This window comes from Eubalaena glacialis, chromosome 6, assembly GCF_028564815.1.
Source record: "Eubalaena glacialis isolate mEubGla1 chromosome 6, mEubGla1.1.hap2.+ XY, whole genome shotgun sequence".
NCBI classification, from domain to species: Eukaryota; Metazoa; Chordata; class Mammalia; order Artiodactyla; family Balaenidae; genus Eubalaena; species Eubalaena glacialis.
This window is the reverse complement of record NC_083721.1, coordinates 60,266,914-60,282,955: the sequence shown is the minus strand read 5'-3', so window position 1 is coordinate 60,282,955 and position 16,042 is coordinate 60,266,914. Positions and strand designations below refer to the sequence as shown.

At 41.7% G+C, this 16,042-nt stretch overlaps 1 protein-coding gene across 1 annotated transcript in view; it reads left to right on the top strand.

The window, feature by feature from the left end:
- The window catches only part of CCDC80 (coiled-coil domain containing 80), a 40,904-nt gene extending 30,998 nt beyond the window's left edge, over positions 1–9,906 (top strand). Inside the window, exons 6-8 of the mRNA XM_061194171.1 lie at positions 5,343–5,446; positions 8,226–8,306; positions 9,401–9,906. Of these exons, the coding sequence (XP_061050154.1) occupies positions 5,343–5,446; positions 8,226–8,306; positions 9,401–9,747 (532 nt within the window). The 3' untranslated portion in view covers positions 9,748–9,906. The remainder of the gene's footprint in view (positions 1–5,342; positions 5,447–8,225; positions 8,307–9,400) is intronic.
- Positions 9,907–16,042: the final 6,136 nt, after the last annotated feature.

Below are 16,042 nucleotides of genomic sequence, written 5' to 3'. Positions count from 1 at the left end.
AAAAACAAAAAAAAAACGGACGGACCTAACCCTAGGACTAACGGTGAGAGCAAAGCTATACAGACAAAATCTCACCCAGAAGCATACACATATACACTCACAAAAAAAGGAAAAGGGGAAAAGTTAATATATCCTGCTCCCAAAGTCCACCTCCTAAATTTGGGATGATTCGTTGTCTATTCAGGTATTCAACAGATGCAGGCACATCAAGTTGTTTGTGGAGCTTTAATCCGCTGCTTCTGAGGCTGCTGGGTGAGATTTCCCTTTCTCTTCTTTGTTCGTACAGCTCCCGGGGTTCAGCTTTGGATTTGGACCCGCCTCTGCATGTAGGTCGCCTGAGGGCGTCTGTTCCCCGCCCAGACAGAACGGGGTTAAAGGAGCAGCTGATTCGGGGGCTCTGGCTCAGTCAGGCCGGAGGGAGGGAGCAGTACGGAGGAGGCAGGGCGAGCCTGCAGCAGCAGAAGCCGGCGTGACGTTGCAGCAGCCTGAGGCGCGCCGTGCGCTCTGCCGGGGAAGTTGTCCCCAGATTACGGGAGCCTGGCCGTGGCGGGCTGCACAGGCTCCCAGGAGGGGCGGTGTGGAGAATGACCTGTGCTCGCCCACAGGCTTTTTGGTGGCGGCAGCAGCAGCCTTAGCGTCTCACGCCCGTCTCTGGGGTCCGCGCTGATAGCCGCGGCTCGCGCCCGTCTCTGGAGTTTGTTTAAGTGGCGCTCTGAATCCCCTCTCCTTGCACGCCGCGAAACAAAGAGGCAAGAAAAAGTCTCTTGCCTCTTCGGCAGCTGCAGACTTTTTCTCGGGCACCCTCCCGGCTAGTTGTGGTGCGCTAGCCCCTTCAGGCTGTGTTCACGCAGCCAACCCCAGTCCTCTCCCTGGGATCCGACCGAAGCCCGCGCCTCAGCTCCCAGCCCCCGCCCGCCCCGGCGGGTGAGCAGACAAGCCTCTCGGGCTGGTGAGTGCTGCTCGGCGCCGAGCCTCTGTGCGGGAATCTCTCCGTTTTTCCCTCTGCATCCCTGTTGCTGTGGGATCCGCGCTGATAGCCGCGGCTCGCGCCCGTCTCTGGAGCTCGTTTAGGCGGCGCTCTGAATCCCCTCTCCTTGCGCGCCGCGAAACAAAGAGGCAAGAAAAAGTCTCTTGCCTCTTCGGCAGCTGCAGTCTTTTTCCCGGACTCCCTCCCGGCTAGCACCGAAGCCCGAGCCCCAGCTCCCAGCCCCCGCCCGCCCCGGCGGCTGAGCAGACAAGCCTCTCGGGCTGGTGAGTGCTGGTCGGCACCGCTCCTCTGTGCGGGAATCTCTCCGCTTTGCCCTCCGCCCGTCCCTATTCTTTTGTCTCTGTTATTTCTTTTTTCTTTTGCCCTACCCAAGTACGTGGGGATTATCTTGCCTTTTGGGAGGTCTGACGTCTTCTGCCAGCGTTCAGTGGGTGTTCTGTAGGAGCAGTTCCACGTGTAGATGTATTTCTCATGTATCTGTGGGGAGGAAGGTGATCTCCGCGTCTTACTCTTCCTCCATCTTGCCCCTCCCCTCTCCATTTTACGTTTAATAGATTTCTTTCAATTCCTTGAAATAAACAAAACCTTTCTGAGTACTTAAATGAGCCATAAGTTTAATAAGTTAATCTTGTAAATACAGAGAATCTAAAGTTTTCTCAGATGTTCCAATAACTGTATACGCTTAGTAAGATTTCAACCTAAAACTATACATCTAAACCAAATACTCAATTACACATTCTAGTCTGGAGTTTCAAGGCTGTCATTTTAAGCCAAATTCTCTTCAGTTTAACAAGAACATAAATTATATAAAGAAAATCAGAAATGTATATTATTACTATGATTTTGATTCTTTGCAAACTTCCTCTTCTTAATTCTAAATCTTCTAGGACTGAAAGAGGCATACCCACTGAACCAACCCATTAAACTCACACAGCCTGATCTCTAAAGCAGTAGCCATCCAGTTCATTGATATTAGTTATAACCAAGGATTTAGGCCAACCATGAGACCTGCAACTACAGACATTCTGAGGGATTATTCTCACCATTTCCAGGCAGAGGGTCTCTTTATAATCACAGTGTCATGGGTTTCAAAACTTGAAAGGGAAAACTGACATTATCTCACTTTTGTTCACTCACAAAGCTTGCAATCCTCATTCAAGTTGATCACTGATTTGAATTTGTATTTTTTTGATTCTTAAGACATTACACATATTTTGCATCTAAAGTCTTTTGAACTGGATAGGGCCCTACATAATGTAAATGTATTTTCCTTCTAATGTTAGAGCCTTGTGTGCTCTTATATTCACTACTATTTCAGGAACATACATCTTTTATGGATATTCAGAATGGCATAGGATTATAAATTAGATGTCCTATGGCTATCTATGACCTGTGGTCATGGAATCATCGTGCTGACAATTATCACTGATCTTAAAAATTAAAGTAGAATAGTGTATTACTTAAAGGCATGAGTAAGACAGCCCTGAAGTTGATTCCTGGTTTCGCCACTTATTAGCTGTGTGACCTTGGGCCAATTGCTTAATCTCTTTGGGCTTTAGTTTTTTCATTTGCAAAATGAGCATAATAAATTTATCTATTCTTAAGCTTGTTGTGAAAGGTAAATTTGATACTAAAGGTAATGAGCTAGAACCTAACACAAAACAAGTAATCAATAAATGGTGGTTATTAGTAGTATTAGGGCCATTTATTCAGGTCCTAGTTAGAGAACTCTGTCATCAAAGGAGAGCTAAGAGGAGATTTAATAAACACCTTCAGAATTGAAACCCAGGCAAAGAGAACTGAAAAAAAATTTTTTTTCTACCTAACTGTTCTATAAATAAAGGAGTATCCAAATGGGAATTTTCCTTCATATTTGCTGAGTTGTTGGTGGGTCTATACAGCCTGGTTTCAGCTGACCAGACTCTGAAACCAGTCTAGTTTTTAGTGACACTCATATGGTTCAGGCTATAATTACCTTTCTCTGAGACAGAAGCCCTAAAGAGTGGACAAATGCACACTAATTTGGCAATGCCAGTTAAAAGAAGCAAACACATGCATAGCTTGTAGACTTTCTATTTACTGACAAAGTAAAGTGACGGAAAAACAATTTGTCCAAAATAAGGATCTGGGCCACATTCACATCTCTTGTTACTTCCCACAGAAGTTAGTTCCATTAACATTTGTCCTTCAGTGCTGGGAGCTGGAGCCTTGTATCTTAATGTAAAGGTCTGTGGGATAAAGAATGATCACTTAGGGGAAATGACCTTCTCTTGATTGTGTCTGGGACAGGGAGTCTCAGATCCCATCCTTCTCCAGTCTGACAGCATTCAGTGGTGCACACAGGTAAACAAGCCAAAATAGACCTCACCCAAAATAGCTCCCTCCAGGATACCCTGAAGCTCTGTGTGAGGCCAGGAAGGCTGGCCTGCTTTGGGTGCTGGCTGGGGTGCCGGTGCTGGTCTGGCATGCCTCCTAAGGAAGCAGGGAAGATACAGGAGACCCTTTTCGTGATCCGAGAGCCGTCACTGTTCCGTTTCCCAGGAAACCTCAGACAGTCTCAGACCCTCCTCTCCCCTCCTTTATGCAAATACATTCATCTTCCTATCCTCAGTGGAGATTTTAGTTTTTCTTTCCCTTTGAAGAAAAACAAGCAGAGGAAGCTAATGTAATGTCACAGCAAGCAATTCTTGGCGAGCCTTGCTACAGGCACCCATTCAGAGGTTGTATTTCATCAGACTATCATTTTCTCTCATTCATCCAAACCACTATTCCCCTAAGAGGCCATTTTCTTTGGGACTGAAAACTCTCCTGTTCACTGTGAGGCTTGAAGGGGCACAGGGAGAGAAGCCATGAATAAAATCAACTGGCTTCCGGCTCCATGAGTGCACTGACACCCCGCAGTCACCAGCACTGAGGGCAGAAAACAAAAAACCCTTCTCCAGTGAAGGTGGAATTTGAGACAAATGCATGCAGCGGCCCCTTGGATGCACACCCTCTCTCCTTCCTATCCTCTTAGGGACCCTGACACGCCAGCCAAGCATCAGCACCTCTGAGGGGGTAGACTAGGGAGAGCACTGCACCAGGAGTCAGAGAAATCTGTATTTTGGTACCACCTCTTAGATTTACTAGTTAGGCAAGTTACCTCACTTCTCTAAGCCTCGTTTTGTTATCTGTAAAATGGGGAAAACAAGTCATGCCCTCACTGAACTCTAGTGAGGATCACGTATTGTGTAGGTGAAAGTGAGCTATAAAATGATACACAAACATAAGTATTAAATCGGTTGTTGTATGACATCATGATAGACAATGTCCAAGATCTGTTAATGGGGAAATGGACATTATCCATCTGTAGGACAAAGTTCTAAACCTAGAAGCCTGCAGATTAAGACATGATCTATATCCATGCCATCACATGCATAACTTACATTGATGGGTTTTAGAGTTTAATTCTTATAACACCTCTTTGAGGTGGATTCTAGAGCTAAGGAAAAACTATGACTTAGATGAACAGAGTGACATGCTCAGGGAACCCAAAAAGTGGCAGTGACAAAATGTGGACCAAGCTTCCTGGCTGTAAGACAAAAGCTCTTTCCACTGCCCTGCCATGTTGGAGCTGTAAGAGCAGAAACAAGTTTATCATATAATCTAAAATCCTACGACTCTAGGTTTATCCCCATTCTACTTCATAGGGGTACTCTGTAAGTGGTGGTTCTTACTATGATGATAGGGTACATTTTAGAACTAGCATTTGCCCCTGGAAGAGCCACTGGCTACTGAGGAAGGTACATAGGGCTTTGTTTTTCCAGGAACCCTCCTTGACCCTTTAAGACACTTTCCTGTTTTCCTTCTTCCTGTCACTGTCATCTACTTAAAATTCAGTTCCTTTTATTCCATACTATTTCCTGTCCATATATTCACTGCTGCCTGCCCCACCCAAAAACCCAGGGAACTCTACCAGAACTTGAGTTTTCTTCAGTTATTTTCTGATTCCCTTATTTCTGTTGCTACAATTTAACATACAATATCAGCTGGTTTTCATTGTATCTGAGAGCTTCGTCTCTCCCTAAGTGACCTCATCAGGCATGGGGACCAGACTCATGCCTGATGACCAGACTCATGCCTGACACATCACGCAAATGTCACAGTAGGCAGACTGTGAAGTTACAAACGAAAAAGTGCAAGAAATGTGGTAATACAGATCAATATTAGGCTTTGAGGAGCTATGAAATATTTCTAAGGGTCACTGTTTTTTATTCTGGGCACAGGAAAACAATGACAGCCGAAGTTCCTCTACGTTTTCACACTGGCCTCTATTGTTTGAAGCAGCAATTGTGGCCTTCTGCTTCTTTTCCAGGTTCCGATGGAGGAGGCGGCTGCTAGTGATCTCAGCGCCTAATGATGAAGACTGGGCCTATTCACAGCAGCTCTCTGCCCTCAGTGGTCAGGCATGCAATTTTGGTGAGTGGGAAGCCTCACTGACCTGCTTGTCTTAAAGTACCACTGCTTTCCCATACCACTCTCTTCCTGGTCAGTTCTAAAATGGAACATTAGGTCATCCAAATATTCCCCAGTCCAGACTGTAGATTCCTAGACACTTACTCAGTTATACTGAGGATAAAGTTGCTTTCAGACCGGAATCTTAGTCAACTGGGGTCTATTTTTCTTTTTTCCTTTTTCTCAGTATTCTGCCCTCTCAGGTTCTTCATTAAAGTGTTTGAAAATACCTGCTGCTTTACTTTAAGTGATCTGTATTATGTTGTCTTCTTGTTTGCTTTTTAAAAACTTGTCTCAAGATCATAAAACTCAGGTATTATCATTTACTTAGGTAATAATTAGGTACCAACATTGAGTACTTCTCCATAGATTAAATATCTTTTGTAAAACAGGAATGGCTTTGGGAATTAATGAATGAATTGAAGCACACTGTACTATATTGCCGTTCCCTTAGAAAGGATTTTGATCTATAACTGGGCACCAGGAAGACAGCAAGATCTGTTAAACAGAACCTTATGCTTTAAGACAAGCAGGTCAAAGAGAAATGCAGTTTATTATTACTATCATTATTTGCAGTAAATTGCTCAGTGTTTTGAAAACTAATGTATGCTTTCTTTACCAAGCATTATTATCCTAGTGGTCAGAAAGAGCTAGTATGATTTTGAATATGGACATATAGAAAGGAAAGGAAATGCATAATACCCAGAACTTATTACTAAGTTCTGTTTTGAACCAAAGAGATAATGGCAATTTCAAAAGTGGAAATCACAACTGAAATCTCATGTAAGATACACCTCTGCAGAGGAAGAATTTTTTTTTTTTTAATTTATTATTTTATTTATTTATGGCTGTGTTGGGTCTTCGTTTCTGTGCGAGGGCTTTCTCTAGTTGTGGCAAGCGGGGGCCACTCTTCATCGCGGTGCGCGGGCCTCTCACTGTCACGGCCTCTCTTGTTGCGGAGCACAGGCTCCAGACGCGCAGGCTCAGTAGTTGTGGCTCACGGGCCCAGTTGCTCCGTGGCATGTGGGATCTTCCCAGACCAGGGCTCGAACCCGTGTCCCCTGCATTGGCAGGCAGATTCTCAACCACTGCGCCACCAGGGAAGCCCCAGAGGAAGAATTTTGAGAGAGTCATTAGAGGGGGGAAGAGTAGCTAGGGGGCCACAGATTAAAAAATTCATAATTGGAACATAGACGAATCTGTATTATTTCAATACTTCTATTAGGAAGAAGAATCATGTATTAGTTATAAAACTGTGTTTGATTTATAAAAGGTGGTGCGGTGGTATAAGTCTTGTAAAACATTACCAGAGCCTGGGCCCTTGCTATGACCCAGTACCTGAACATTATAAATACATTTCAATTTTAAGATATGAAATAATAACTCAAAAGAAGGCAGAAAACAAGCTCATAACAGTAAAAACAATTAGAAAATTTGTGAATTTTTATTTATACTCCTATTAACAAGGTTAATGTTTTAAGAACTTATATCAGTATATGTAAGGAAGATTTGATTGTGCCAGCATTCTTAGGCAAAATTTAAATTATGTATAGCCACCAACAGTGCTGGGTAAGACAGAAGTTTTTAGAGCAGTGAATGACCCTCCACAATACGAATATAAATAAAATCATGGTTTGCTAATTTTCTACAGATGTCTTTGCAGCAGCTATTAGGTGATGTTTCATTTTGAATCTCTGCACAGAGCCCAAGTCAAACACTTTTGCAGTAGACAGGAAATGTGAACAAGTCATGGTTTTAAGGGATAATTAAATTCATGATCTTCCCTTTTGAAAACATGACTCAACATGTAGAACAGAAATGCTTCACTTCTCTGGGAGAAGAGTAAAGGCCACAAAATTTTTTTTGTAATAGCATTTTGCCTGGATTTCAGCTCTTCCTTAAAAGAGCCCTCCATGGTGGCTTTCAGTTTTCTCCCCTGGACAGTCAACACCGTCCACATTCATATTTAGTTCCAAGTTACTACCATGACTAGGCTCGGATTTTGTCTAAAACCGCGAAATCTGAATAGGATGAATCTAGAGCCTCCTTGTCCTCCTGTGTTCTTTCTCCTGAATCTTTTCATATGCGCTTCATCTTCAAAAGAATTCCAACAAGCTACCAAGGCATGACCTTCTTTCCTTTCCTGCAACTTTAGCTGAGGCTGGGAAGCAAGCTGTGCCTGCTGTGCTACCCCTTTGAGTCTTCTAAAGAAGTGCTAAGAACCTGCCCTCTAAACTGACAAACTTTTCTTTGAAGAAGCCAGAATGATTTCTTAAACAATCACGATGGCTAGGGTCTGTAGTCTTTTCTTTGAGAGAAAATTAAATTATCCATGCAAGCTGTTATAACTTTAGGCATGACTTTCTTCGAGAACACTAATCAGCTTAGATCATCTTAGATATTTTAAAGTTCCGATGGCTTCATTTTTGGTTTGTCGTTTAGTAGAGTGAGAATCACAGTTTAAAAGCAAATTCTTCTATTTCAATCTGCAAAAACAAAACCAAACCAGACCACATCTGACCCTGTTGTTAATCCTAAAATCTGCAATTAGTCTTTTTTCAAGATTTTATAAGTATTTAAATACTTTTTTTTAATGAAAAAACTTTAAAAAAATGAATTATTTTACCTAATCAGGTTATGTTTTATATTCTTTTTAAACTTAGAGATTTTTAATTCTCAGACATCCAGTCTTTGGAAGTGAAAGAAGACTTACAGATTCTACCACTTTCTTTTTTTCTCTTAGGTCTGCGCCACGTAACTGTTCTGAAGCTTTTAGGTGTTGGAGAGGAAGTAGGGGGAGTTTTAGAACTGTTCCCGATTAATGGTAAAGTGTTGTTACTTTAAAACAGTATAAACTACTGATAAGTTCAGTTAAATTATGTTAATTTATATGTAAGCAGTTGGTGTACCCCTCAGGTGAAGAAAGGTCACAAAATCCTCCCTGCTCATGTTTGCCCGTGTGTGTGTGTGTGTGTGTGTGTGTGTGTGTGTGTGTGTACACAGGATGCATGTAGAAGAAGGGGAAGGGGGGCACAGCACTAATATTGTTTTTACTAAAAAAATCATAAGTGACAGCAAAAATATCCATTTTTTTTAACTGAAATAAGTCATTCTTTTTTGTCTGCATGGGGCTTTATTGGCTTACAAAGCATTTTCATCTATGTTATCGCATTTAATTCTCGAAATAGTTTTACGAGGCACAAAGGTCATATCTCACTGATTCCCTTGCAACAGATGAGGACATATACTAAAAGGCTCAGAGAAGCTGAAAGAAAATGACAGTGACTAAAAGTTTCATAAAGTAAACCCAGTCCTTCCATCCAAGATCAAGCACTTTACCTGAGACAATGTGTATAAATACCTGGCACAGTGCTGGACAGAGCAGATACCCAGAAAGTGTCAGTGCCCTTCTCCCTTCCCTTTCTTCTTTTCACCAATGATAATAGTTTAAATATATTCCCAGCTCTTAGATAATTGGTATTTTTCACCTTTGACAATGAAATAAGAGTTTTGTTATAAAGACAACAGCATCAAAAGGAAAACTGTACCCACAAAGAAGAAACTAAGCTAATTGGAAATAAACTTAGAAATATAAACAATATAATCTTTGTTAGCGACAAATTTTAAAGCAGTTGATCTTGCCAGGATTAAATGAAGGGACTGGTTTTATACTTTGTAACACTCCTATAAGGAGACATTATGTGCCCCAAAGTTTGATACACTAATAATGTTGTAGAACAGCAGGGACATTTCTTTGTTAGTAGAAAAAACAAGCAAACTTTTTAAATTGGATTTTTGAGCTGAAGAGAAGAGACTCCTGGGTCCTCTCTCTATTCTCACAGTGGTTTCTTCTCACTTTGATGCTTTCCTGAGTGCTGCCTCTTCAATCTACTAACAACTTTTCTAATCCTATTCTAGGGAGCTCTGTTGTGGAACGAGAAGACGTACCAGCCCATTTGGTGAAAGACATACGTAACTATTTTCAAGTGAGCCCAGAGTACTTCTCCATGCTTCTAGTTGGAAAAGATGGAAATGTGAAATCCTGGTATCCTTCCCCAATGTGGTCCATGGTGATTGTGTACGATTTAATTGATTCGATGCAACTCCGGAGACAGGAAATGGCTATTCAGCAGTCACTGGGGATGCGCTGCCCAGAAGATGAGTATGCAGGCTATGGTTACCATAGTTACCATCAAGGATACCAGGATGGTTACCAGGATGACTACCGTCATCATGAGAGTTACCACCATGGATACCCTTACTGAACAGAAATATGTAACCTTAGCCCCAGCCAGTTTCCCCTGCAGCTGTTGAAGCCACATGTGGCCAGCTATGTAAAGGAGAGTTCTTCCACACTGCCTACATTCCCTGCCTTTTTCTTTCAGTGTTCTTCCAAGATTAAATAAATAGCAAACTTTTGCCTACTCATGAGTTGTTACTGAAGCCTTAAATCATAACGATGTTTAAAAGAATTGTTTGTCTAACTGGAGAGGATCTGGTGCTGAATAATGTTATTGAAAATGGATATTTTCCTTTTCTTAATATGGTGGACGTGATTGGGAATACAGCATTCTATAGCGTAAGTATTTATACCTCTCCTTTTAGTATTTTTAGTATTAACTGGTCAGTGAAAACCATGATTGTTAAAGAAAATTAAAGATCACAGCACAGATATTTTCAGATGAACATCTGAGCAGATGGGACAGACAGAGCAGGTAGCTTCTTAACCCTTTTTGAAATGTTAGTCTAAAAATGATTGACAGCTCTGCTCTATACTGTGAATTTCTTTCCTGAAGTTTGATACTATAGGAGTCCGGTGATATTGGCTACCAAAGCCAGGGCAAGTACCAAACTCAGCTTTGTTATCATAGCCACTTCCTGCTCTGTTTCTGTTAACTTTTAGTGTCTTTTCAGGGAAAAGGAACTTCTAAATCACCACCAGAATCTGGCTCTGCAGCTAGAGGTGCTACTTTCAGAGTTCTATCAGGTACCACGGCATTCCCAGCGTGGGAAACCTTGACTCTTCACATTTGACTCCCTAATGGGCCCATTATCATACTGGCACCTTGTAAAATAAAATTACAAAGGAGATTATTTTTAGGGGTTCTTTTTGTTTTCAAAGGAAAATGTTACTAAATTAACAGTGGATAAAATTGTAACTGGATTGCAGAATATAATCCTTGTCTTTGAAATAGAGCATTTATTTTTTACATATGGCATATAAACTAAATATTCTCCCTTCCTCCCTCCCTCTTTCCCTTCCTTCCTTATTTCCTACTTTTCTTTTTTTTTCAGCAAAGACCAAGTAATATTAACTAATATGTATGAGCTTGCCCTAAGGTGATCAGATTTCCCAGCGTTTAGCATCCGGACAGTGCCAGCCTCTATCAGTAATGGGGATGCTTATTTTTTGTCACTGTTATTAACAACTAATTCTCCAAATAGTCTTGAAATTGGTTATTAACTCTAGTGAGCCTAGATATTAATAACTGCATTCAAGCCACATGTGAATACTACTAGCATTTAACTTATCTGTGCCTATTTGTACAAGTTTGTCTTTACATCATCTGAACTTTGTTATAATTATAGTAAAAGTGGAATTTGTACCTCAATGAACCTGAGGAATCACTTGTTTTGTCCCTTATTCTCCATGAAGACCATTCATTCTTACCTGTTTTACAGGTAACTGAGGTCCAGAAAGTACAAGTGACTTCAGAACACAGTTTTCTTATTATATAAACTATGCTCCCACGCTACCCCTCTCCCATGGTGGAGAGCTTTCCTCCTCTCTCCTTCTGGAACAGTCTGTACCAGCTGCCTGAAAGGTGAAGGTGCAAGAACCAGGTTGATGTGCATTGCTCTTACATTTTTGCCAAGGTGAAGCACAGCTTAAAATTGCCAATAAGAATGGTTTTCTTTATGATTGTTTCTGAAATTACATAGGGACAATTTCTAAGGGGCCCAAGTTGTCTCAATTTCAGGAAATATAATAATGAGGGAGTTTCATCTCCCAAGGAAACTAGATAGGGATAATAGAAAATTTACTTATAGAATAATATGAGTAAGGTTCTAGTTCCTACACCCAAAGAAAGACAACACTTTTTCATAACCTGAGACTACTTTTTCAAGAATTCTTCTGGTTTCAGTGACACTGAGACGATCATTAGCAAATGCATTTGAAGACTCCTTCCTCTAATGAGTGGATGCAGAAGTCGTGTATAATCATTTGGGGGACTGTAGTATAAGCCATAGCTCAGCAAAAGGACACATTCAGAGGAAGATATTTTTGGTAAATGTCCTCAAATTCTATAATCTGGAAAAATACAGAGTAAATCTCAGCAAATGGGAGGACTGGAGAATTAGGCAACCTGAATCTCTGTCTTCCAGGGGTATAGATCAGGTTGTTTGAAATCTGAGTATTGTTTTTTTCCTATAAAAGCATTTTCTTCCAAAAACAGCAACAACAAAAGGTAAGAAATAAATAAAATATAGTTTCTGAGAAAGTTTATGGTATTTAGAAAGAAAAGCACCCAGTTGAGTTAGGAAAATCTGGAAAACTCTGTAAAGGACACAGCCTCACCAAAGTTGCTGGTTGTCGTAATTCCCTTCCATGAATTTCCAAGAATTGGTTTCCACTAGAGAAATCCCAGGGCTCTATGGTGAATATTAATTCAACAGAGAGATCCTTCTCCTGCCTGCTACAGAGGCTGGTGGCCCAGACGCAGCAGAGTCGGTGGAGCCCACTGGTCTCATTCTCTGGATTATAGTTAATAGCGAAGCTCAAACCTTCTCAACTCCTAGAGCCTTGAGGATAAAAATAGCTCAGGACCAGGGTGAATGATGGCCTCAGCTGACCCTGACTGATGATCTCAGTGCTCAGCACTGTAGAGAGAGTCCAGAAAAGGAGAAGCCTCTTGAAAAGAACCTCTGTCCATTTCTGTGCCACCACGAATTCCCCTTTCCCTGCTGAGGAATCCTCTCTGCTCCATGGTTACTCTGTACTTGACGGTTTGGTGTGTGTGGACAGAGGGTGTGTTTGGTGAGTACTCTTAACTTCAAGTGAAGCTCAGTTAAAATGCTAACTAACTACTTCTCTTCAGTCCTCTCAGTGCTGGTGCAAAGCTCCTAATGCCAGACTTTCCTCTTCATTTTGTACACGTTATTAGTTATTAAGAACTCAAGAATCAAGTTCGGAGTGGTGCTTCCTGATGGTCTCAACCTGTCAATAGTGATGCTCTCAGCCAGGAATGCCCGGGGGCACTCACCTGGGCCTGTGTTACAGATATTTCCCCATAGGAACCAATGTTGTGGCTGGACTGGCCTTTGTGGTTCTTATTATGATCGCAAAGTGTACTTCAGCAACAACCATGTTGATGAAAAATTAATCAATAGCAGATCTAAGAAAGAAATGGAAATTTTTATTCAAGCCAACCTGAGGATTATAACCTGGGAGACAGTCTTTCAGAAAGCTCTGAGCTTTGTTCTACCAATTAGAGGTCAAAGCTCGGTTACATACTTTTTTTTTGAGACAAATGGTTATGCATCATTTGACAGTTTACAGATCAACAGGTACAAAATGAGTAGTGGGTCATGGGTCATAGTGGCCCCTTACGAGGTTAAGGAGGAAGGTTATCTCCTAAGGAGGTCTGGTTAGTGCAAATGCATAATACACACTAAAGGGGAGGGAGGAGGCCGAAACAGGCAAAGAAAAATTTTATGTTTAAGTTTTTCTCATCTTGCCATAAAATATGAATTTTATTTCATCAACCATCAGCAAACTTTGTAAAAAACAAGATTTATTATTCACAGGTCCTGGAGGATACACACAGCGAGGCTGCAGGTAGAGAGCAGAGACCTGGGGTTCTGCCTGTATTGGGGTTGAGGGTGAGGTGCCTAGGGTTTCACGGGTTTACTTTTTATTGGTGAATTTAAACCTAAGAGTGGGAATTTAGGCACATGAAGGGAAAAGTAGGGTCACTCAAGGGGTCAGTTATGTAGGTCACCCAGGGCTTTCCAATAGGGGAACTTCATGGGGGTTGCTGGATCTTTAGGTAGTTGTGTAGCTGGCAACATGTTCATTCGAGATGAATTCTTTGACATGGATGCCTTAACAATCAAAAGATTAATGTTAAGCATTTACATTACCCTCAGAAAAGCTAATTGTCAGGCACTTACACAAAAGGTGATGAAGGGCAAAGGGCGAGTTGTAACAGAATTCGATGGGTGTTTTAAAAGGGCCACTGGACTTGGGAAAACTACTGGTCCTTGCCCTGACCTGAGATGAGTCACTTTACCTCTGGGACTCAGCTTCTTATCTCCAAATGAGAGAGTGGGACTAGACATTTAAGTTTCTTCTAACTCTGTGACGTTTATGAATCTTTCTTGGTCTTTAGGGAGTAGAATGCTAAGCTCAGAGAAGCTCAGAGATTTCCTATGATCCAATCAATGTTAATTCTCAGAGAACCCAGACTTCACAGTTCAGAATCCAGTTCCAAATTGTTATGGGAATTGGGAAAGGTATTAAGCAACTTCACTGAATTCTTCCCAGCACAGTACTGCTGCTGCGGCTGCGATCCAAAGGGGTCATCACCTCTAACACACAAAAACCCTCAGCATCACCTTAACAGCCAGGCTGGAGCTTCCAAGGAATTCAGGCTGGCAAGGACTGTGAGCTTCCTGAACATTTAAGGAGTCCCTTAATGTGGTCCCCAAATTAGGAAATTTGTGTTGCAGCATATGCTTGTGCTTCAACACAAATTTCCTAATTTGGGGACCAAATGCATCACCTGAAGCTTGGAAACTGGGCAGTCCCTGGGCAGACTTCAGAGACCTTAAATATTAGTACTTCCTTCTAGAAGCAAAAGAACTGTCCTCCATCCTCCACTCCATGGGTTGATACATGTGCCTTGTAGGTAAGGAGGCTGGGTGAAGGGGTGGGGTGATTTTAAACAGCTAAAACTGACCCTGGGCAACATTTTCTTTGGCTTTCCTCCTCCCCCATAAGCATCCCTTTCCTCTCTCCTGGCCCTTTTCTCCTTTCCCTGGCCCCTCTCTCATGAACCGTTCCGGCTCACCGATGACTACAACTGATTAGGTGTAACTGACATGCTAAAGGTACCACCCTATCTAAGGACATCTGCAGCGCAAAAGGAGATCCTTGAAGAAGGGCCATAGGGAACAGCTTGGCAAACCATTTCTGAAAGATTGCTAATCCCTGGAAGCAAGCCTCACTTTCCTTCCCAAAAATGTTAGAGAAAGAGTAAATTCCTCCTGTGGATTTCAGCATCATTCTGTTTGTCTCCTTTAGTCCTCTTTTCTATCTTTGGCTTGCTTCTTTTTGTGAATACTCTTTAGAGAGCCAAATTAGAACAGGGTAGGCAGAGGCAGGAATATACCCAAATCTGGCAAGACTTGATCAAGAATGGCTGAAAGCCTTGAGGTGTGAAGAGAACCATCTAGTCATTCCAGGTCTTAATCCAAGATACTCATTTGCAGGTTATGCTCAAGTTATATGATGATTCTAACATTTATTGTATTTATATTATTTTCTATGTACTTTGCCAGAAACCAGTAATACAAAACTGACATTTTCCAGTACAGATTAGTAGAGAGCAGCCATGTACACAGTCAATTATAAGATAGTATATATAATCAATGATGGGGGGAGAGGTATAAAGAAGGGACCAGGGAGATATAAGTGATGATAGTTCTTCAATCTTTTGGAGACTAGAATTATTACATTGCTCTTCCTGTCAGCCTCGACGTGATTTGAGCAAGTACCTCATATTGACTCCTCTGTCACCATAGTCAATGGCTTTTGGATACTCACAGTGTAGGCACTTCTTCTCCTGGGAACTTCTTACCTCTCCCAGATTTAAGAAGTTGTCTGGATGTCCATGGAAGGATGGTGGCACTAATATTAATTCATTCATAAACACTACCCCCTCCCTGAAATAAACTAAAATGAACAATAAGCATGAATTTATAGAAGAAAACTTCATCAAGATTGAAACTAGGGAATAGCTTTAATCTCAAAGCATGAACTTTGAGTAATGTGTGCCTACTTACTATCCCCAACTTGGGGAAATTGAGCGCTAGGAAAGATAAGAAATACACTTGTAGTCTATTGCTCAGGCAAGGATGAGCTGTAGCTGAGAGGCCAAAGTTAAGTGACATGGCTGTGCCCTGCCCTTCTTTCCCCCTAACTTCCTAATTGGAGGAAGGAGGTTTGGAGATAAGGGTATATATATGCAGGATGGAGTTGGTTTACAGCTAGACTGGAAAAGCTCTATCTCTGGGGACATGATGGTATCTTTTTTGACTCTTGGCCAAACTAAGGGCAGTGGGATTTATGATGTGCTGTTTAAAGTTTGAAACTACCCCAGGGATCCCCAGGGTTAATTTCTTTAATGATGGTTTCCAACTGGCCTAATAGATTACGTAAACCTGACTGATTAGTTGGCTAGAGAGGCCATGAAAATCCTGGGAAATTCTACTTTGAGCTCTCCCAAAGTCAAGATTCCTCCCACAGATCTTGGTAGTTCCAGCTGGAGACAGTGG